The sequence below is a fragment of the Drosophila albomicans genome, chromosome 3 (genome assembly GCF_009650485.2).
Source record: "Drosophila albomicans strain 15112-1751.03 chromosome 3, ASM965048v2, whole genome shotgun sequence".
NCBI classification, from domain to species: Eukaryota; Metazoa; Arthropoda; class Insecta; order Diptera; family Drosophilidae; genus Drosophila; species Drosophila albomicans.
In genome coordinates this window covers 47,172,914-47,193,220 of record NC_047629.2, presented here as the reverse complement: position 1 = coordinate 47,193,220, position 20,307 = coordinate 47,172,914, and the positions used below count along the sequence as shown (strand labels likewise).

Genomic DNA, 20,307 nt, shown 5'->3' with positions numbered 1-20,307 from the left:
CCACAGACGTCACAATATACTAGATTGTCAGCCAAAGCAACTAAGACCCCTAGTAAGTAGGCGTTTTTGCCCATACAAAAGTATTTCTTTAATAACTTCGACAGTTTTTATCTGATCGCAACCAAATCAGGAATCATAACTACTATAGTTATTACTATATATACCAAAATTCGTAACTCTAGCTTTAAAATTACGCTTGTAATTCGATTTTTTTGATTTGCAGGGGCGTAAGGGGGCGTGGCAAAAATTTGAAACAAACTTGATCTGCGTGCAAATATAACAAATGCTGTCGAAAAAAAATTATAGCTCTATGTCTTATAGTCTCTGAGATCTAGGTGTTCACACAGACGGACATGGCTATATCGTCTCGGCTGTTGACGCTGATCAAGAATATATAGACTTTATAGGGTCGGAGATGCCTCGTTCTACCTGTTACATACATTTCCTGCCGGCACAAAGTTATAATACCCTTCTACCCCATGGGTAGCGGGTATAAAACGATTCAAAGGTTAGGATATATAGTATTACTCTGGCATAATAATTGTACAGCACTTGTGTAAAACTGATCTACGCATATGGGCATTTCCCAAAGTCGCGAACGTACGTTCGTACGAGATAAATTAAAAAAATAAAATCGAAAACAAACGTTTCCTGAAACTTTTTTTTTACTCTTCGATAGCATTTGTTTAGCTCTTTGGTTAGTGTAAATTATGGGGCTTATCGATTTTTAATTTTCATAATATTGTCAAAAAACATGCGGTCGCGAACGTACGCAAAATGGAAGTCGACTTTGGCTTAATACAGTAAAATGCAAAACTCTGCGAATTGAGACGGAATATTTTAAAGAAATAACTTTACTTTTAAAGTAGAATCATGTAGCTTTCTATTAAGTCTACTCCCAAGAAAATATCTCCATTTATTTATTTTTAATTTAATTAAGTTCCGGTCGCGAACGTACGATTTTTCCATGTTGTTTTATTTATTAAATTTTTTTTTTTACCACAACTTTTTTTATTAATAACTTCATATTTCATAAAACAAACGGATTTAACTCAATTTAAGGTGTCTAATAACATTTAAAAGCAAAAAAAATAAATTTTTATTAAATATGAAATATGTACTGAAATTTATTAATAGCAAGAAAAATATGTAATAAATAATAAGTAATAACTAACAAGTAATAAGTAACTGCAAACGACATAGTTTTCAAAAACAAAAACAAAAAAAAAATTTTTTTTTAAATCCATGCGACGCTAGTGAAAATCGCACTCTACTTTGACAATCAATAAAAAATGATTGGTTTGAGTAACCCCAACGATTTTTTATATTTAAAATATATATACCAAAATAACTTAACACGCGAAGTTTCATCCACCTGCTTGCCCTTAATGCGAAGCAATTACAATAAAATGATGTTTTCGGTCGCGAACGTACGATTTGAACATAGATAAGAAGCAAAATAAAAATTAACAGTTAATTGAACATTTTTTCGCTCACTTTGCATTTTTATCTTATTATTGGATTGCTATTAAGAAATTTTGTAGAAAAAGAGCAAACATATCATATGTTTTCTTTGTGAAATAATAAAACATAAAAATGCATACAAAAGGAGCTAAAAGTGAAAATATTAAATTTTTTCAGTTTGCAGGCAAATTTTTTTATAAAAACAACGAACATATGCTACGGAGCCATTGTATTATGAAAATTTGGATATTTCTTTATGACATTATACAAAAAATACGTTGAATTTGAAGATTTTTTTTTTCGGTCGTGGTTTACCATTTTTTGGGAATTGCCCATATATAAGAAAAAACTCTTCACTCCATGTGGTAAAATGTTCCCTGCGTAAAAAAAAAATTACCTGTGTATGATAAGTATGTAAGGACCTATACTATATAAGACCTATCCGCAGGTATTAAAAAAGGAAACCAAGGAAGGTGACTAAATATTACTTCTAAGAAAACATAAAAAGGAAACAAAGCACTAGCAATAAAGTGACCTTTTTAGGACACAATTCTCATGCCTTCACATACCATTCAAGAACATCACCTTAGTGAGAAATGCTTCGAGTGTGGCGCCACGTCCACGTTCGCCAATCAAATGCAACTCATCCACCACAACCAGCCCAATTTCATGTGGTCGCTCTGCATCTATCAAGCTATCCATTAGCACAGCACCTTTCTCAATCGATGCAATGAACAAACATCGACGCTTGCGTTGCGGCTGTGGCGGACACTTTCCCTTCCCCGCCGTATACTCATCCACAATGAAGTCCATGGCAATGGCAAACGGTGACATGGCACTAACCTTCTCCTGCACTATGGACACATATGGAAGAATGAAGAGCACGTTACGTTCCCGGCACAATATTTCGCGCAACATTAGAATTTCGGCAACCAATGTTTTGCCGCCACTCGTGGGAAGTGCATAAATTAAATTCTTGCGCTGCTTTATAGCCGGTAGATTGAGGCATTCTTGTTGCCATTCATATAAACTGTCGATGCCTTTGTGCTCGAATATTAGCCTCTTCACCTTATCCGGCAACCCATAGAAACTGCCCTTGGATGGAAAACTATCGTTGAGCTGCTGCTGCTGCTTTGTGCTCTCGAATTCAGCAAAAGCTTGAGTCTGCCAGTCCAAGGGATCGAGCTCCGCAAGTTCATTATTACATTGACTTGCCAAGATCGTGCGACTTTTTAAAGCTTCGTATGTTTCGTACTGTGTGCCATGAACAATCCCATCGAGTATTGATTTTGATAGAAATGACATTGATTGGGACAACGACAAGTTTGGTGATTTGGTTACCGAAGGCATTGCATCCAAAAACATTTGCGAATTTTGTACTTCGGTACAATCATCAGCATCGTAGAAAATGTCTTTGACTTCGGCTGCTGTCAAATCGGTTATATTAATTTCATTAAAACTGTTCTCAGTCACGTTGTTGAGAACAGTTGTATTCCTGGTTTGAGTTGCACTGTGTAGCGACATGTCACCAAAGAGACTATCGTCGGAATCATTTTGAAATAATTTACAATTTGTTTGGCTGCTAAATGGTGCCGAAACAACACCATCTTGTCCACTAAACACTTCCTCCAGATTGACATGGCTAAAGAAGCTGGCATCGTTCTCCGGCCAAAATATACTTTCACTTAATGGCCTCGCGTCTGTAGTTTTCCTTGTCGATTGCACTTGTTCACTACGAATTCGCTTTGCATGTTTATTGTGCAATGGTGTTAACTTTTCATTTGTTTGCTTTCGCGACATAATGTGCAACAAATTGTCAATTCAACAACAACGCGCCAAAACTACATAAAACAGCTGATAATCTGAATTTGCATGTAAATATACCAGGGCTGCATATCATTAAATCCAGTTGCGGTTTGTATGTAACTGGGCACACTAATCGGCTCAAACCCGAATTGTACTTCAAGTGCAACTGTAGTTTGTGTAAAGTAAATATGTAAATATTATAAATATGTAAATATTTATAAATATGTAGTTGCAGGTATTAAACTATTTTTTGATATCCTGGATTCCAGTTAAAAAACATCAATAAACTTGGCGGTAGATTTGAAATCAAAAATCCTAGAAAATAATAGCAGTTGGTCACACTAGTTCGGACAGTCTCGGCTCGTACATTGCGGAGTGCGCAACAGTTAGTGTTGTTTGGATTGAATTTCATCATTGCAGCTCCGCAATGGATGCACCAATCAACTATTGGTATCTGGAGCACATTAGCTCTGGCAAAAAGATAATATTGCAGTCTGGTGAAAATACAGTGGGTCGGCACTCGTGCTGCAAGGTTGTGCTGCCGGGAAATGAGTTTTTGTCGAGGATGCATGCCAAATTAATTGTAAACATTGAGACTGGAGTTGTTTTGGAACAAATGGTGAGTGGGTGATATAAACAAACGATGTGCAGCCTTTAAACATTTCTATTATGAACAGAAATCTCTGAATGGCGTGTTTATAAACAAGGCATTACTTAAAGCCAACACTCAGCTACTCAATGATGGAGACCGATTAGGTTTGGGAGTTGAAGTAGATGAACCAGGGATTGTGCCACCAAACTATGCCATATTTATAGTGAAACAAATGTGTCCTACAGCAGAGGATGTTATACAAATTTCCGATGACGAAGATGATGATAATAATGGCAAAAACATTAGCAAAACGAAGCCGGCAAATGTCGAGCTTAGCAATGAAAATGCCAATAAAGATAATGAAAATGCGCATCGAGCATTGCATTTGCCGATATTGCCGGAAGTTAAAGCCGAAGCTTTGTTGGCAGCCACCCACGATATTGAGAATATATTCGGCGAACCTGATAAAGAGCTGCTGGAATCCGTTTTACAGATTAATCCGTATGTTTTCCAGAAGCTGAATAACAAGCATGTTGCAGCGGGTCCAAATAATATATGCAATGGTGATGTAATTGAATTGAACGAGGACAAAACTGAAGATGTTGACAAAGACAAAAATATAGAGATTGCTGTTGAAGCCGGCGGAAACGCGGAGGTTGTTGTGGAAGACAAAAATGAAGAGGCTGTTGTTGAAGAGATTGTTCTCGGTGATGAGAGCGATGGCGATTATGATGAAAATTTTGCTATGTCGCAGGCTGTGCTGCAAGAGATTAAAGAGGATATGGACTTCGAGGGCATCAATCTCAGCGGAGATGATGTTGACAATCGGGACAATGACAACTTGCTGGAACCGATCAAAATGGAAAGTGATATATCCAAACAATTCGACGAGAATGAGATTGTTATTATCGATGATGATGACGAAGTCGAGCTGTTCACCAAGGTGGCAGATTGGTCGTCGAAACTGCTTTCGCAAAACGTCATGTCGCAAATCTATCCTATGGATAATGAAGAAAATCTAGGCTTTGATAACATTCAGGAGGAGCCAAGCGATCAGGCAGCTAATGAGAAATCGAGTAAATCTAGTAAAAGCTCATCGCATAGCAAGGACTCAAAAAAGAGGCATAGAAGAAAAAGCTCAGACAAAACTGCCACGACGTCCAAGTCCGACAAGACTAAGGACAAGAAAAGCTCAACTAAGGAAAAATCTACTACAAATCGTAAGCGTTACTACTCGAGTTCAACCACTGAGAAATCTAGCGACTCGGATCGCAAATCCCAGGAAAACACAACCAAAGAATCAAGTAAATTCGCGGAGTCGACAAATGAGTCCACAAAAGTGATGCCTGACGCAGCACCCAAAACTAAGTCGCCTCGGTTGATGAATAGATCCGTTTCATGTTATGTTGAACACACTGCATTAATACCTGAAAAGGATGTTGAAAATCCGTCATTGTTGGAGAAAATCAATCAAGAACCAACATTGATTTGCTCTAGCTCAACAACTGAGAAATCAAGCGACCCCATTTGCAAACCTCAGGAAACCTTAAACAAAGAATCACCAAGTAAATTCGTCGAGCCAACAAATGAAGGAACAAAAGAATTACCTTCCACAACACCGAAAAATAAGTCACCTCGCTTGATGAACAGATCCATCTCATGTTATGTTGATCGAAACGACTTAATTGAGAAACCGCCATTGATTGAAAAAACCAATCGAGGACCTACATTGATTACAGCACCGCAATTACCCAAGCATCGTGGCAAGTTGAGAGGCGTTTCAGCCGAAAGCAAGAAAGTCGAAGACAAACAAAACATTTTGGAAAGACAGCGCTCCAAAGATTACCAAGACGAAATGAAAAAGAAATGGTATCAAAAGCCCAAAGATCAGAAGATCGAGTATGAAAAGAATAAGGAAAAGCGTCGCGAGCATCTCAAGAAATTGTCCGAAAAATCGAAACCTTCCCCAGAGAAGTCTTCATCATCATCGTCCGAATTGAAACGCAAACACAGCGTACCTAAGCCAAGTAATAGCAACCGTGGTGATTTTCTCACAAAGGAGGTGGAGCCCGTAACATCAGCAAAGCGAAACAAATTGGACCCAACCGCTGCAAGAGCTCAGTTAACTCGGCGGCGTGTTACACTCGATTGTCCTTCACACCTGGAAGATCCGCCCGTTCAATCCAAACAGCCGGCGGAGCGTAAGGACGCTGAATCGGCACGAAATCGTCGAACCTGTAATCGAGTTACATTTGCCGAAATGGAACGAGACTTCGCTTTGCAGGAAGAGCGGAATATGAAAGTCAAACGCAATCGTCGTGTTCGATTCAACGACAATGTTCAGATCCGCATTATCGAGCGTGTGGAAGGTGCGATCAGAAAGACGAAAAATATCAAGGATACCAACAAGTTCTCGCTGAGCACATATGCTGAGCGTCGCGAGTGGGCTTTGGCCCTGGGAAAGGCACAGAACTGTAATGAGTTCATCACTAGCAACATTCTAAGCTGGGGCAATCAATGGCTCTCCCTGCGCGATCCAAACGAGGTAGCGGAATCGGATATCCTTTTGCCCATTCCAACCGAATTCAATACCTTTAAACAGTACAAAGAGTAAGTGATTTGCCTTTGCTTGTTATTCGATTATTGATTGTAATAACTTTTTTTGTTTAGAACCTTCGTGCCATTAATGAAAGTCGAGCTCCTGACTACCATAGAACGTGAATACAAGAACTCCACACATACCTATGAAGTTAGTCTAGAGAGCTTTACCTGTGAGAGTACAAAAAGTCGTCCACGTTATATTCTGATCACCCGATGTAAGTTAAGTTTATAAAGTTTACAAGTTAAGTTTATACCCGCTACCCATAGGGTAGAAAGTTATGTAAAAGACAGAATGATACATCTCCGACCCCATAAAGTATATACATTCATGATCAGGGTCAAAAACCGAGAAGGTATTTTTGACACGCCCATTTCCGCCCCTCAAAACGATAAAAGTCGAATAACAAGCGTTTAAAGTTAGAATCTCTAATTTTGCTACAGACTATAATATCTATAGTTTTTATTATTCCTGCAAATTTGGATGCGAGCGCTCTCGACTGTAGCTTTTTTTTATAAAATTAAATAAATAAATTAAATATAGAAAATATGTAATATATAATTTCATCTTCATTCGCAGGCAAAAACAAGCCCGCTAAGCAATTTGATCTCTATACTTTGAGCAGTGATGGAAACATTTTTGAAACATTCGCAACAATGCCTCGCATGAGGCACATAGCCGGTAACTATATACTATATATGCACTATAGTATATTCGATATACTCATTTTGTTTGTCAACTTTTAGGCACTATCTTTGAGTTGACCTTTGAAATACTGACACAGAACATCAATAAGGAGATGCTGGAGATGGCTAAGACGCTGACGATTCGCCCGGTCGTTGATAATTTGCGAGTGGAGCTGGGAGCGTTTAGTGCCGTTTATCAACTGTGCCGCTCTCCATTGTATCGCCGTATATTGCAACCCAGCGAGAATGTGCTGTCCTTTGACAAGCACATATTGAAGGATACAGAATATAAAGGCTTCACGAAACTGAATGATCATCAGATCGATATTTGTCAGAGTACGTGGATACGTTTAATTGACGATTCAACGCCCAGCATCACATTGATACAGGGTCCGCCGGGAACTGGCAAATCGGTGGTCATCTCGAATCTGACGTTACAATGCATGTATGGCCGAAGCAATCGGCACCTCGATCGCAAAATTTTAATATGCGCTCACAGCAATACGGCTGTCGATAATATAACAATGTATTTGAATCGTGCACGCAATTGCATGACTCACTCGCAATTCCGATTGCTGCGTTTTGGTCGATTTGATAAGATCGATTCCAAGGTCGGCGAAGTCTCGTTGGATCATCTGTTGAACATTGAACGTGAAGAGAAAGGCAAGCGTCTGACGGCTGAAAACAGAGCGAACTTAATGCAACAACAGGAGATGCTTAAAGCAGAAATTGCCGAACTTAGGCAGAAGAACTCTGCGAGCACTAGCTATTTGCAACCGTTGTTGCAGTCGAAGGAGCGACAATTAAAGACACTGAATGAACGACTAAATCCACCATTGACGCCCCGCGAAGAGTACGAACTCTCGAAGAAATATATCCAGCGTGCCAACATTGTGTGCACAACGCTCTCAAGTTGTGTGAAACTTGCTTACTACATCGATTACTTTGATGTTTGCATCATTGATGAGGCGACTCAATGCACTGAGCCCTGGACACTTCTACCGCTGCAGTTTGGAGTACGAGGTCTTGTTTTGGTGGGCGACACTCAGCAGTTGCCTGCAACAGTGCTGTCTCAGAAGGCCATTGATCTTGGATTGGGTAACTCGATGTTCGATCGCATTCAACGCAATTTGACGCATCATCTGAGCAAGTCGGGTAAAAATCATTTAGCCCATACCAAAGTGTTTAAACTGAGCATGCAGTATCGAATGCATCCGGAGATATGCAGATGGCCGAATAGTTACTTTTATCATGATCAACTGGTCAATGCGGATGCAACAAAACAGTTATTGTCGCCTATTATTCCGTATTGTGTGATCAACTTGAGTTACACAAAAGACACAAACGACAGCAGAAGCCGGAGTATTAGCAACATCGAGGAGGCTCACTTTGTGGCCAAGTTGCTGATAGAGTTGAAGAAACATATGCCGACAACGCGTTACAAATACGGCTTAATAACGCCGTACAGCAATCAGTGCTCAGTGCTTAGCGGTGTGATACCCAGAGAAATGATGATCGTACCGAATACGGTGGATGCATATCAAGGACAGGAGCGAGATGTCATCATTATATCGAATGCACGCACTCGCGGAGTTGGCTTCCTCACCAATTATCAACGATTGAACGTAGCCATCACGAGACCTCGTCGTTGCCTCATCATCTGTGGTAATTTCGATGATTTGAAGGTACTTGTATTGATCAATCCAATGTATATACGAATAGTTCAAATATTTTGCATTATTATAGGCGGTTGATATGTGGCGACATTTACTGGATGATGCGCGCCATCGGCAGATCTATTTTAATCTGAAGAAAACCGATGTGGAAGATCTAAATCGTTCACTAATAAGCAAGATCCTAGTGAAGCCTATTGAAATAAGCGATGAGCCTTTCTCCAAATGATATTGTAGATATATATTATATCTATCGAAATAATAGCTTTAAATAACAATGGAATTCTTTCTTTTTTGAGTTTGATCCATCACCAACAGTTTTTGTTTCTCATTAACTTACATTCACTTTAATATTGTTTTCGTTTTATAACATCAATAGAGACTTGCCTTATATATTAAACAGTTTGCTGGATCTGAATTCAATTGAGTAAGTGTAAGAAATTGTTTTTTTTTTCTTTCTTGTTAACCATATATCATTAACCAAAACATATATAAATGCTAAGATTATACAATTCAATAAATTAAGAATTTAAAAAAAAATCACGTATTGAAATAAAAAACAATGTTTTAAATGGTATTATGTATATTGCACTAGACATGAACTGGTAAAATACGAAATCATTTGATAATCGATATTACGTATTGATTAGATACAACAAAATGCGCATCCAACTTTTATACTACAAGTTAGACATTAACTAGGGAACATTTCACAAACTAAACTAAATTTGCCTCGATTGAAGGACATTCTTCTTCCCTTTTCTAAACTAATAGTTGGTAAAATAGTACACATACATATATGCATAAGTAGTTTTATACAGACTCGTGCATGGATGTAATTTCACACATAGTACATATGGAGACACACAAAACATCAAATTTATAGGATCGTTTAACTGGTTGTTTGGATTTTTTTTTTTGTTTTTGTTCGCATTTGGTTTGCTTTCATTTTTCCAGTGTTTAATTCGATTTGGTAAAAAGTCAATCTCATAACGCAATCGCATGTCATTAAAATTAATGGAATCGCTTAATAGCAAATCTCCGATAAGCGGATTACAATTGCACTATATAATGCCATATTGATCATAATTATAATAATCATAATAATAATCGTAACTGAAATAACTTAAAATTGTAACAACAACAAAATTCTAAACTATAACTAAAAACATAACAAAAATTATGCTCAAAATTAAAACTATCCGCGCGTGTTTTGATTGGATTCAAACGAATCGCTTTTTTTTTAAGGAGACTAACAGCATTCGAGAGGTTTTTGCTGCATTTTCTTATACCGATCATCATATATATATGTATATATAGAATCTTCCATTTTTATAATGAATATTTATATAGACGTACGACTAAAGCAAACAATTGTTGTTGTCGAAATATTTAGTTTAGCATATCGCCCAGAGAATCCTTCAAGGACTGATAGATTTGGTATTGTTGATCCGGTTTAAGATTATAAATCTGGAAGAGTAATGAAAATAATTCAATTTCAAAAGTTATTTTCAACATTCTTAGATATTGACAAACCTGTGTCAAGAGTTTAGCTGGTGAAGGAGTTCTAATAAAACTCGAAATGTAAACATTCACGAACGTGGCCATGAGGAACTGACAGTCGAAGCGATCCATGATACCGCCATGTCCAGGAATCATATCGCCAAAGTCCTATGTAGAACAAAAACGTTAATAATTAAAATAATAAAATATTCGACAAAATGTTCTTACCTTGATCTTGAAAGCACGCTTAAATCCGGACGCAAAGAAGCCGCCGAAAGGTCCAATTATTGAACTGAACAGACTCAACGAAATGGAGTGCCAAATGAATGGATAAATGTTCAAGGTTTTTCCAATGCCAAACTGCAATTTCAATTTGATTAGATTATTACTAAATTGTGCATAATTGCAGTGCATAGAAAGGCTCACCAATTTAAGACTGTATTCCTGTGGCGTAAACAGATAGCTGGGAACACAGGACATGGTCATGCGACCCAGTTCCTCCGAATATTGTATGGGACAGATGAAATATTGGTAATTGCACAAGACGTATGAGAATAATATGCCAAATAGTACCGTGGCAAAACCACCACCAATAAAGCCCTCCCACGTCTTCTTCGGGCTGAGCTTTATGAGGGGTGTGCGTCCAAAGAAGAAACCAAACACATACGCCATGACATCATTGCAAACAATCATCGATACGGGCACTATAAACCAAATAAGTCCCTCGAATATGTTCTGTATAATTAGATAGCTCTGTGTGACGACAATCAGCAGCGAGACGTGCGTCCAGGCGAATAGGCTGAACTGTTTGATATAGTATTTCTTGACCAGCGAGAGCACGAACCAAACGAAGCCAACGATATACAGGGCAAATGAGAGGAAGCGGTGATAGGTCACCAAGAACTTAAGATATTCCTGCGAAAACAATAGAAAATTATAATAAGTATTACAATGACAATCGTGGTGTATAGACACTTACCACACGATTGATTACGACCCCAAAGTAATCGACTAGATTTTCGCCATAGAAGAAATAGTTGGAAGTGAGCAAGAAATACCAGGAGAGACTACGAAACCAGGGCAAACCGTGTATACGATACACTTGATAACCAATTGAGATAATTTCCTGAAAGCACTTCACTTGCACCAACAGCGTCTATAAATGCATTTAGATAAGTAACTAGTTAATATAGTTATTAACCCCTAATTAATGAACAATTCAAATGAAACGCACCGTAATCATCAAGGCCAATGGTCCACCATAGATGATTAATGCGAATCCACAGATCATAATCCATGTGAATATACCGCGTATGACCCAATTTTTCCATCTGAAAGAAAAAAGTGTAACATATATAAACAAATTGAATACCATATGTCCATTAAATGTTTTCACACACATTTAATTTTCACAGTCATTAATTTTGCAATAATTCAAATTGGAAATTTTGACCTTTAAGTGTTACGGTACATATACTTTAGACAGCTGGGAGCTGTCTTGAAATAATTTTGGAATTTTTAGATAAATAAATATAAATATATATCACATACCGATCGGGCAAATCCTTCAGAGCAGAATCCAAAAGTTCTGGTGTTTTATCTGTACCTTGGGGCAAATTCTTAGCCAACTCCTCAACGAATTTCTCCTCAGGTATTTTCTCCTCCTCCGAATCAACCTATAAAATAAATCACAAAAAGAACAGACTAAGTCATTTTCGAACAAAATATCAAAGTCCAATATTCCGGTTGAATATGTACACATGTACATATGTACATGTGTAGAACATATAATCAGTACAAAACATTTGGGTAATTTATTTATCCAAGTAGCGTGGTTGGCTGTTGGAAGGTGGCGTGTTTTGTTTGGGTGACAAAATATTAGCAAGGTCTTGATAAGAAAGTGAAAGACGCTAGACGCTAGCTAGCTGAAATATAGTGCGGCTTTTGAGCATTATCACCGTCATCATTATCATTATCATAAAGACACGGCGCGCAGCCAAAAGACAAGCGTGTCTCTTACAGAATGCATGGTGTCGAGCTAATTCGCTGGGGGTAGGTAACAGATGGGGGGTTGGAAGCGTCCCACCGCTTCCGTAATGGTCACTTAATTGGATTTGCCTATTATTCTTGTAACTATGTGAGAGAGTGAGCAAGTGTGTGTGTGTGAGAGTACACAGTACATTTGTTATTGGTTTTTCACCGTTAGTGTCTTCAGTCTCTCTCTCTCGTTGCTCTCTCGCTAGATGGCGCTCTTTTACCACCTGCTTTTGCGTCAGAAAATAACAAAAACACTGCACACACAGAAACATACACGTATGTGTTTGTGTATGTATGTATTAAATTTCTTGTTGTGTGGGTATACATACATAAATTTTGCCTGATTTTGCGCTTCAATTATTGCAAATTTGGAATGCGCAGCAAATAAGGATGCATTCCATATTTATGCCACAGAAGTGAAGTTGCATTTTCTCTTAATTTCCTGGACAGGGAAAAGGAAACCAACTTACATGATCCGAAGAATCAGCTGCACTACTCGCGGCAACAGCAGCAGCAGCATCGTCAGCCTCGTTGTCCGTCTTCCTACGTCGCACCTCTGCCATGTTTGTATTGTGTGTGTTTTGAATAAATTCTTCAAATGATTTTAATATGTTTTTTCAAATTAACAGATTTAGCGCAGTAGGTGTCGTGCTGCACAAAAACAAGCACTTAAAAAATAAAACGTCCGCTTTTCGCTTCAACACAACAATACACACACATGAAGCTACAAAAAATACAATCAATTGAAATTGTGTGGCTGTGTGGACAAATACAGAAAATGCTTAAAAATATGTGTTATGAAACGTCAAACTGTATTTCCCAAGGGCTACATGCGCACACACCCAGCTGATCCATTTATATTCCAGGGCTGGAGTAATAGCTATACATACACATTGAAGAAAGCCGGCGAGCGTCATTTGCGAATTTATTTTCTATCAGCACGACTGTGAAAGCATAATAATAATAAAATAATGGCCGCATCAATTGATGGCGTTTTGCCCGCAACATTGCAGGAATTAGTTAAGAAGTCCAAAGTGTTGGTTGTTGGCGCCGGTGGCATCGGCTGCGAGGTGCTTAAAAATCTTGTCCTCAGCGGCTTCACGCAAATTGAAATTGTAAGTAAAAGAGTTAGCCGCCATAGTGTAAATTAAACGTGCAACTAACTAAAATACTTTTAGATCGATTTGGATACCATCGATCTAAGCAATTTGAATCGGCAGTTCCTGTTCCATCGTGAGCATGTGGGCAAGTCAAAAGCACGCGTAGCACGCGAAAGTGCACTCAGCTTCAATCCTGATGCGAATATAACGGCATACCACGATAGCGTTACATCGTAAGTGATTGGTGTTGATCCGTGCAATTGTGATTGATTAACGATTGGTTTTATTTACAGAACTGATTATGGTGTCAACTTCTTCAAGAAATTTGATGTGGTGCTCAGCGCCTTAGATAACCGAGCAGCTCGCAACCATGTGAACCGCATGTGTTTGAACGCCGATGTGCCGCTAATCGAAAGTGGCACCTCTGGCTACAATGGTCAAGTGGAGCTGATTAAGCGCGGCTTGACGCAATGCTACGAATGCACACCGAAGGAGAAGCAACGCAGTTTTCCCGGCTGCACCATAAGGAACACACCATCGGAGCCCATTCATTGCATTGTCTGGGCCAAGCATTTGTTCAAGTAAGCTGTCGTAAAATTAACATTTAAGAATAAATAATTCATCAATTCTTTTGCAGTCAACTCTTTGGAGAATCTGTTGAAGATGAGGATATTTCGCCAGACTCTGCTGATCCGGAGGCACAAAATGAAAGTGTAACAGCAGAAGCTAAAGCAGCTGATGGCGCTGGTGATGTTGCCATGGAGGATAAAGAAAATGATAAGGAGCAAGAGAAATCAACTGAAGCTGAATCTGAAGGCGAGCCAAAAAACAATGGCAATGTGGTGCGCATCAATACACGCCAATGGGCCAAGGACTGCAACTATGATGCTGGCAAATTGTTCAACAAGTTCTTCAACGAGGACATCAACTACTTGTTGCGCATGTCGAATCTCTGGAAGTCTCGCAAGGCGCCCGTGCCCGTGCAATGGGATACGTTGTTGCCCGACGGCACCAAAGCAGCAGAAGCTCCAGAGTTCGCGCGTCAGCATCATAAAGTTTGGACCGTGGAGGAATGCGCCCATGTGTTTGCCAATGCTCTCAAAGAGTTGAGCGCTGCTTTCCTGAAGCTAGAAGGCAGTGATACCCTTGTGTGGGATAAGGATGATCAGCCTGCTATGGATTTTGTGGCTGCCTGTGCCAATGTGCGTTCCCATATCTTTGATATTGAGCGCAAATCACGCTTCGAAATCAAATCAATGGCTGGCAACATCATTCCAGCTATTGCGACCACAAATGCCATTACCGCTGGCATTTCCGTAATGCGCGCATTCAGTGTGTTGCAGTCCAAGTGGGAGCAATGCAAGGCTGTCTATGCTCGTCTACGTCTCAATGGACGCCAGCAGTTCCTTGTGGCAGATACATTCTTTCCGCCACCAAATCCCAATTGTTATGTGTGTGCTAGTGATCCGGCAATTACATTGCGCATCGATACCAAGCGCATTCAAGTTAAAGCTTTTCGCGATGATGTTCTCATTAAAACTCTGAATATGGTCAATCCGGATGTCACAGTCGAGGCCACCGGCTCCATTGTCATCTCTTCGGAGGAGGGTGAAACCGAATGCAATGAACAGAAGCTGCTCTCGGAGATGAACATTGTAGATGGTGTGATTCTCAAGTGCGATGATTTCTTCCAAAGCTATGAGCTTAGCATTATCATATCACACTTCGATGCTGAACGTGATGATGTGCTGTTCGAGGTAATCGCCGATAAAAGTCAATTACAGCCTAAGCAAGAAGAAAAACCGAAGGAAGATAGCGAGGAGCAGAGTTCCACCTCCCGCAAGCGTCCGGCGAACGGCAGTGATATTGCTGATGATGGTCCATCGACCTCAAAGCGCACTCGATTGCCTGAAGTTGAGGATGATGATGATGATTGTCTCGTCATTGAAGAAGATGATGATGTTCAGGAGATTGTAAACACGAAAACAGAACAGCTTACCGTCAAAAGCCCACCAAAGGTAGCAATTAAACGGAAGCCGGACAATCTAACGGATGATGAAAATATAACCGAAATACTTGACTCATCGGATGAGGAAGATGTGGGTCCTACTAAAAGCAAGCGCACGAAACTAAATGACAGTCAGCCTAATGAAGTAATTAGTATTGACTAATATACTTTGAATGTTCCAACTTAATGTCATTCTCAACTTAAATAAACAAATGATTTTTATTTGTATAAAATTCTACATATATACTGTGGCAGACACATAAGTTGTTTAAATTTTTTATTTGTCAACGAAATCTGATAGATTGGTCTCCAAAGTATAAAAATATTGTTTCTTGCCATCGATTTTCACCAATGGACCGCTATTCCACCATTTTATCGAAATTAGAGTACTGCTTGCACAAAAGATGATCAATATGGATAAATTTTATCCACTTTCAGTAACTAAACAGCGTAACATTGAAATCTTCGGGATTTCTCAATTTATCAAGTTTGAATTTAAAAAAAGTGTTGAAAAACAATCGTGCAAAAGTTGACAACTTGACTTTTTCAAATAAAAATATATCAAAAATATTTATTTGTTCTATTTAAAAATGAAGAAGATTAATGAATACAAGTCAGAAGTGACAAATATATATTAAGATGTGCTCGCCACTGTGTTTTCATTTTATATCTCATGCTATTTGAATTTTAAGTGTTGACTAGTGGAAATAAAATAAAATTGTTGGCAGCACTACGCTTTTAACATTTATAGTTTGGCAACACTCATACAATCAGAGGTGTGTGTTGCTATTATTCTGTTATTGAAAAATATAAATAAAAACGTTCGTTACAGATGTCGTTCGCAAGCAAACTTTTACATACCAGCGTTCGGCTGTGGAATGGAATTAGCGCCACCAGGAGCTTCCATGCTCTCGTGCGTCCCACCATTGCAACATCTTCGCCGGCTCAAAATTCACTTGTCCATCAACAGCAATTAAATGGAACAAATAACCAGGTTGTGCCGTTGCTTTCGCCAATGAATACACTGGTGCAACAAGTGGCCGGATTTAAGGTGAAAGGACGTCTAAAGCGGCGCTGCAAGGACTGCTTAATTGTCGTGCGTCAGGAGCGTGGTTATGTCATCTGTCCAACGCATCCGCGGCACAAGCAAATGTCTATGAAGAAACGTGACTACAAGTCGTGGCTGTTAACACATGCTACACAATCCAAGGAAAGGGGCTTTTAGTTCAATAAATACGAAAACTTATAATTAAAAAATAAAACCAAAACACATGTTAGTTTGTTAAAATAAAAGGCTTTTATTTAGCATAATTATTTTGTCTCTCAATTGAAGCGATTTGCAACACTGTTCATTGTTTTTGTTTATTTTGAAATGCCGCAGTTGGCCGCAATGTTATTTTTAGTAGAAGTGAAACAAAGCAGCTTTGCATTAACACCACTTCTCACTGCATTGTAAAGTTAGTTATCATTTCAGTTCTTAACAATCAACAAAACTGAAAACTGCTTTTGAAATTCATATTCATTTAACGCGACGTATTTTAGCAATTGCCAACACTTGTCGTCAAACAGCTGATTTTTTGTTTATCTACAATTCGTTTTCTGGTTGATTTAGACGGCATTTGCTGTTTTTCGCGAAATTGCACATATCGACAATCAAAAATAAACCTTACGTCAGTGTCGGGTAAAGTCGTTGCATTATTGATAACGCGCCGCGAGGCTTTTGGCCATGACGTCCCATTTTATGAGCGTGCTGCGCCAGGCCTTCAAGACATTTGATCGAGCCAATCTTGCCAACTTCAATGCGAATCTGCAGCATTTAAAGCAGCTAACGGATCAATTAACTTACCGGGACTTGCACATCAGAGAGGAGTTGTTTCGCGATGACGCTGACGTTGACATTGGGTGCCAGCAGCCAAGAGCACCATGCACCTACATGCACATCTTCGAGGATGAACGCTTCTCCATGAGCCTGTTTATTGTACGCGGCAACAATTCGATTCCCCTGCACGATCATCCCATGATGTATGGCTTGCTGCGTTGCCTCTGGGGCAAGGTACACATCCAGAGCTACTCGCAGAAATTACAGCCAGATGAGCCGGTGGGCTACGACATAAATCCCTCGCTGGTCAAGGTAATGGCCGAGGAGCCCTCAATGGTGACGCCGGAGACAACAAGCGCTGTATTAACGCCACGTAAACGCAACTATCATCAGATAACAGAGGCCGGAAATGGCATTGCCGCATTCTTTGATATTCTAAGTCCACCATACGATGCCAATATGCCGTTATATGGACCACGTCGCTGTCGCTTTTACCGGCCCAAGTGCGACGACGATGGTCAGGTGCAGCTTCAGTGCATCCCATCGCCAACCAGCTACTACTGTGATTTGGCCGATACGCCTGAGTCTGTGCTGCAGTGCGGATTCATTTGTGCCGCCGAAGCATTTGCCGCCAATTCCGCCAGCAACTCTTAAAACTACTTACAACTTACTTTATCTAGTTGAATCCTTATTTATTTTGTCACGCATGCCGCGTGTCAAGCATCTTCTGTGTTATTCAAATAAAATTGCCTCCTTTTTTGTTTTTTAAAAGCACATTCATTCACTCAATGAAAGCTTCCATTTTATTATCAATAACTACTATTTATAGTTAACCTTCAGATTGTCGTTACTTTTTTGTTTAATCGTCCATATCATCAGCTTGATAAATGCTCTGATTTCTTCTCTTAAGCTTTTTTATACTAGTTGTTCCAGGTAACTCTGCTTTTGGCTCCTCTAGCTTCTCTTCAGTGACTTTAACTGGCACTTCACTGATAATATTATCAGTTTTTGATGCAATTGGCTCTGGCAGCGTTAAATTAAGTTTCCGTTTCGTCGGCGCCAATTGAAAATCTTGTTCGTTCATTGTTGAATCCACTGCAACATTAGTAGGAAGCGAATTTGACTCCTCATCGACTTCAGCTGGCACTTCGCTGATATCTTTGTCAACTTCTGAAGCAGTTGGCGCTGGCAACTTTAAATTCAGTTTCCTCTTTGATGGCGACAATTGTAAATCTTGTTCAACATCCGAAACACGTGACGTAGCCTCCTCATCCTCTTCCACCGGCAGCTCAATGACATTCTTATCAACTTCCGCTGTAATTGGTGCTGGCAGTGTTAAATTTAGTTTTCTATGCGTCGGAGCCAATGGCACATCTTCATCTTTAGTTTCCTGCACGTTTAGCTCAGCTGTACTCTCCTCCAAACTGCTGGTTTGCGGTAAGTCCTTGCCATTTGCCAACATGGCCAGGCAGAGTGGATCATCGATGCCCAGTATAGCACAGAAATCATTGCACTGTGGATTTAATTGAGCCTGCGGCTGATCAACAAACATTTGTTTATAATTCTGTTGCTCATCGGCATCGAATGCGTTGACGGTGCGACAAAAGTTCTTGGGCACCTCGAGATTATTGAACTTGTGGCGAATGTGCGACAATTCATCGACAGTTGGCGTAAAGTTGCAACGTTCTTCCATGCTGCCAGCCTTCTTGCCGGGCAAATAGTAATTGTTATCCTTGATAGAAGTCAGATGATTTGTGGTGAGCAATATCGACAACCATTCGATGTCGTACTCTAGAGTTGGCTTTTCGCTTTCTACGCTTGTGGGCATGTCAAGCACTTGCAGAAAACGACGCTTTGGCAAGCATTTATCCAACGCCAAGAATTTGGTTACGGCAACAGGAGCAGCCGGTGCTGTTGCTGATGACTTTGAGTGCTTCTCCTCTTCCTCCTCTTCGCTATCGCTGTTGCTATCTGAGGATGATTCCTCCTCATTCAACGATTTACCTGCAGTTCTCGTGTGCTGCACCAGAGCAGCAAACTTGCAATGCAAATGAGCAGCAAACCAATAGGTTGGCTGCAGTGTCTTCAGCAATTCCTCCAGCGGACGGCTTCCCAGTTGCCCCTTCTCAATGTCCTCGGCAAAATGTGGCTTAAATCTCAACAGTTGTGCCTTGTTGCCATACTCGTGTATGCCACGCGGCCAATCGTGCGACATAAAGATGTCCACCTTTCCTGACAACTGTTGCAAGCGAAACACCTCCAGTTGACGCACGTGGTAGACACTGCGACAAGTTTTCTCCGTGTACGGTGGAAATTCGTGATGACCGCGCAGAAAGTCGTGTCCCTTGTAAATACCACTGATGCCTGCTATACGAATGCCATTCACATTCACGACACCAGCATAACCCAGGTAATAAATGTTGGGCGCAACCCAGCCACCATAGGGCAGCTCCTGAAGATAGTTGGATGCCTCATGATTTCCGCCAATGAAGATGGTGAGAATAGGCGCAACGCGCTCTCCACTGTAATATCTGCAATGAACACGATATAGTCGAGTTATGCCGCCTATTAATTTAGTAACTTACTTGTAAAATGTGCACATATCCATGTACTTTCGGGGCACAGCCATGGTTTGCAAATCCGCAAGATTGCGCGTCGATTGAAAGTCGCCGCAGCAGAGCAGCAGATCGATCTTGATGTTGCGCTCCTTTTCGATGCCCTCGATGGTATCGTAGATGCGTTCCAGCTCTCCATGCGCACATCCTTCTATTGCGATTTTCATTTTAATTTATATTTATTTGTTTATTTCGATTGTAAACAAAACAAATGCGGCAATGCAATTGCCGCGCTTTACTGTGAATGGCAATAACAAGAGTTACAGTCGCGTGCTATGTTATTAACAGAATGTGACTACTGTTAACACATCTGTACTAAAACTGTTACATTTCTGTTGTTGATGATATTGTTGTAACGGAAATCTATGCCAAAAGATCAAAAAGCTGCTTTCTAAAAATACTATT

At 39.9% G+C, this 20,307-nt stretch overlaps 7 protein-coding genes across 9 annotated transcripts in view; 4 read left to right on the top strand and 3 right to left on the bottom strand.

Annotated features, from left to right (window-relative positions):
• LOC117567953 (helicase POLQ-like) overlaps window positions 1–3,324 on the bottom strand; it is a 29,164-nt gene extending 25,840 nt beyond the window's left edge. For both annotated transcript variants that reach the window (XM_052003705.1, XM_034248253.2), the window contains exon 1: window positions 2,034–3,324. In XM_052003705.1, the coding sequence (XP_051859665.1) occupies window positions 2,034–3,264 (1,231 nt within the window). In that variant the 5' untranslated portion in view covers window positions 3,265–3,324. The remainder of the gene's footprint in view (window positions 1–2,033) is intronic.
• Window positions 3,325–3,620: 296 nt separating this feature from the next.
• On the top strand, window positions 3,621–9,115 carry LOC117566876 (uncharacterized). The gene is made up of 6 exons (XM_034246485.2): window positions 3,621–3,889; window positions 3,948–6,472; window positions 6,533–6,678; window positions 7,041–7,142; window positions 7,208–8,832; window positions 8,894–9,115. Exons 1-6 carry the CDS (start codon window positions 3,698–3,700, stop codon window positions 9,047–9,049), a joined length of 4,746 nt encoding a protein of 1,581 aa, XP_034102376.1. The 5' UTR covers window positions 3,621–3,697; the 3' UTR covers window positions 9,050–9,115.
• A 95-nt stretch (window positions 9,116–9,210) lies between these two features.
• Window positions 9,211–13,085, bottom strand: LOC117566878 (phosphatidate cytidylyltransferase, photoreceptor-specific). 2 transcript variants are annotated; one of them, XM_034246488.2, is made up of 8 exons: window positions 12,831–13,081; window positions 11,875–11,999; window positions 11,558–11,654; window positions 11,303–11,479; window positions 10,750–11,238; window positions 10,552–10,683; window positions 10,357–10,491; window positions 9,211–10,290 (listed from the first exon to the last, which is right to left on the bottom strand). In XM_034246488.2, the coding sequence occupies exons 1-8, from the start codon at window positions 12,921–12,923 to the stop codon at window positions 10,213–10,215; spliced, it is 1,326 nt and encodes a 441-aa protein (XP_034102379.1). In that variant the 5' UTR covers window positions 12,924–13,081; the 3' UTR covers window positions 9,211–10,212. The 2 variants fall into 2 exon arrangements, with proteins under 2 accessions (XP_034102379.1, XP_034102378.1); XM_034246487.2 differs by having other exon boundaries at window positions 10,552–11,238; window positions 12,831–13,085.
• Window positions 13,086–13,117: 32 nt separating this feature from the next.
• LOC117566877 (SUMO-activating enzyme subunit 2) lies at window positions 13,118–15,706 on the top strand. The gene is made up of 4 exons (XM_034246486.2): window positions 13,118–13,475; window positions 13,539–13,693; window positions 13,754–14,041; window positions 14,098–15,706. Exons 1-4 carry the CDS (start codon window positions 13,332–13,334, stop codon window positions 15,629–15,631), a joined length of 2,121 nt encoding a protein of 706 aa, XP_034102377.1. The 5' UTR covers window positions 13,118–13,331; the 3' UTR covers window positions 15,632–15,706.
• A 434-nt stretch (window positions 15,707–16,140) lies between these two features.
• On the top strand, window positions 16,141–16,772 carry LOC117568444 (39S ribosomal protein L36, mitochondrial). The gene is made up of 2 exons (XM_034249114.2): window positions 16,141–16,244; window positions 16,301–16,772. The coding sequence occupies exon 2, from the start codon at window positions 16,301–16,303 to the stop codon at window positions 16,691–16,693; it is 393 nt and encodes a 130-aa protein (XP_034105005.1). The 5' UTR covers window positions 16,141–16,244; the 3' UTR covers window positions 16,694–16,772.
• Window positions 16,773–16,940: 168 nt separating this feature from the next.
• Window positions 16,941–18,056, top strand: LOC117570396 (2-aminoethanethiol dioxygenase). The gene has a single exon (XM_034252015.2). The coding sequence runs from the start codon at window positions 17,195–17,197 to the stop codon at window positions 17,939–17,941; it is 747 nt and encodes a 248-aa protein (XP_034107906.1). The 5' UTR covers window positions 16,941–17,194; the 3' UTR covers window positions 17,942–18,056.
• A 10-nt stretch (window positions 18,057–18,066) lies between these two features.
• Window positions 18,067–20,145, bottom strand: LOC117570395 (lariat debranching enzyme). Its single transcript, XM_034252014.2, has 2 exons — window positions 19,873–20,145; window positions 18,067–19,818 (listed from the first exon to the last, which is right to left on the bottom strand). Exons 1-2 carry the CDS (start codon window positions 20,067–20,069, stop codon window positions 18,147–18,149), a joined length of 1,869 nt encoding a protein of 622 aa, XP_034107905.1. The 5' UTR covers window positions 20,070–20,145; the 3' UTR covers window positions 18,067–18,146.
• Window positions 20,146–20,307: the final 162 nt, after the last annotated feature.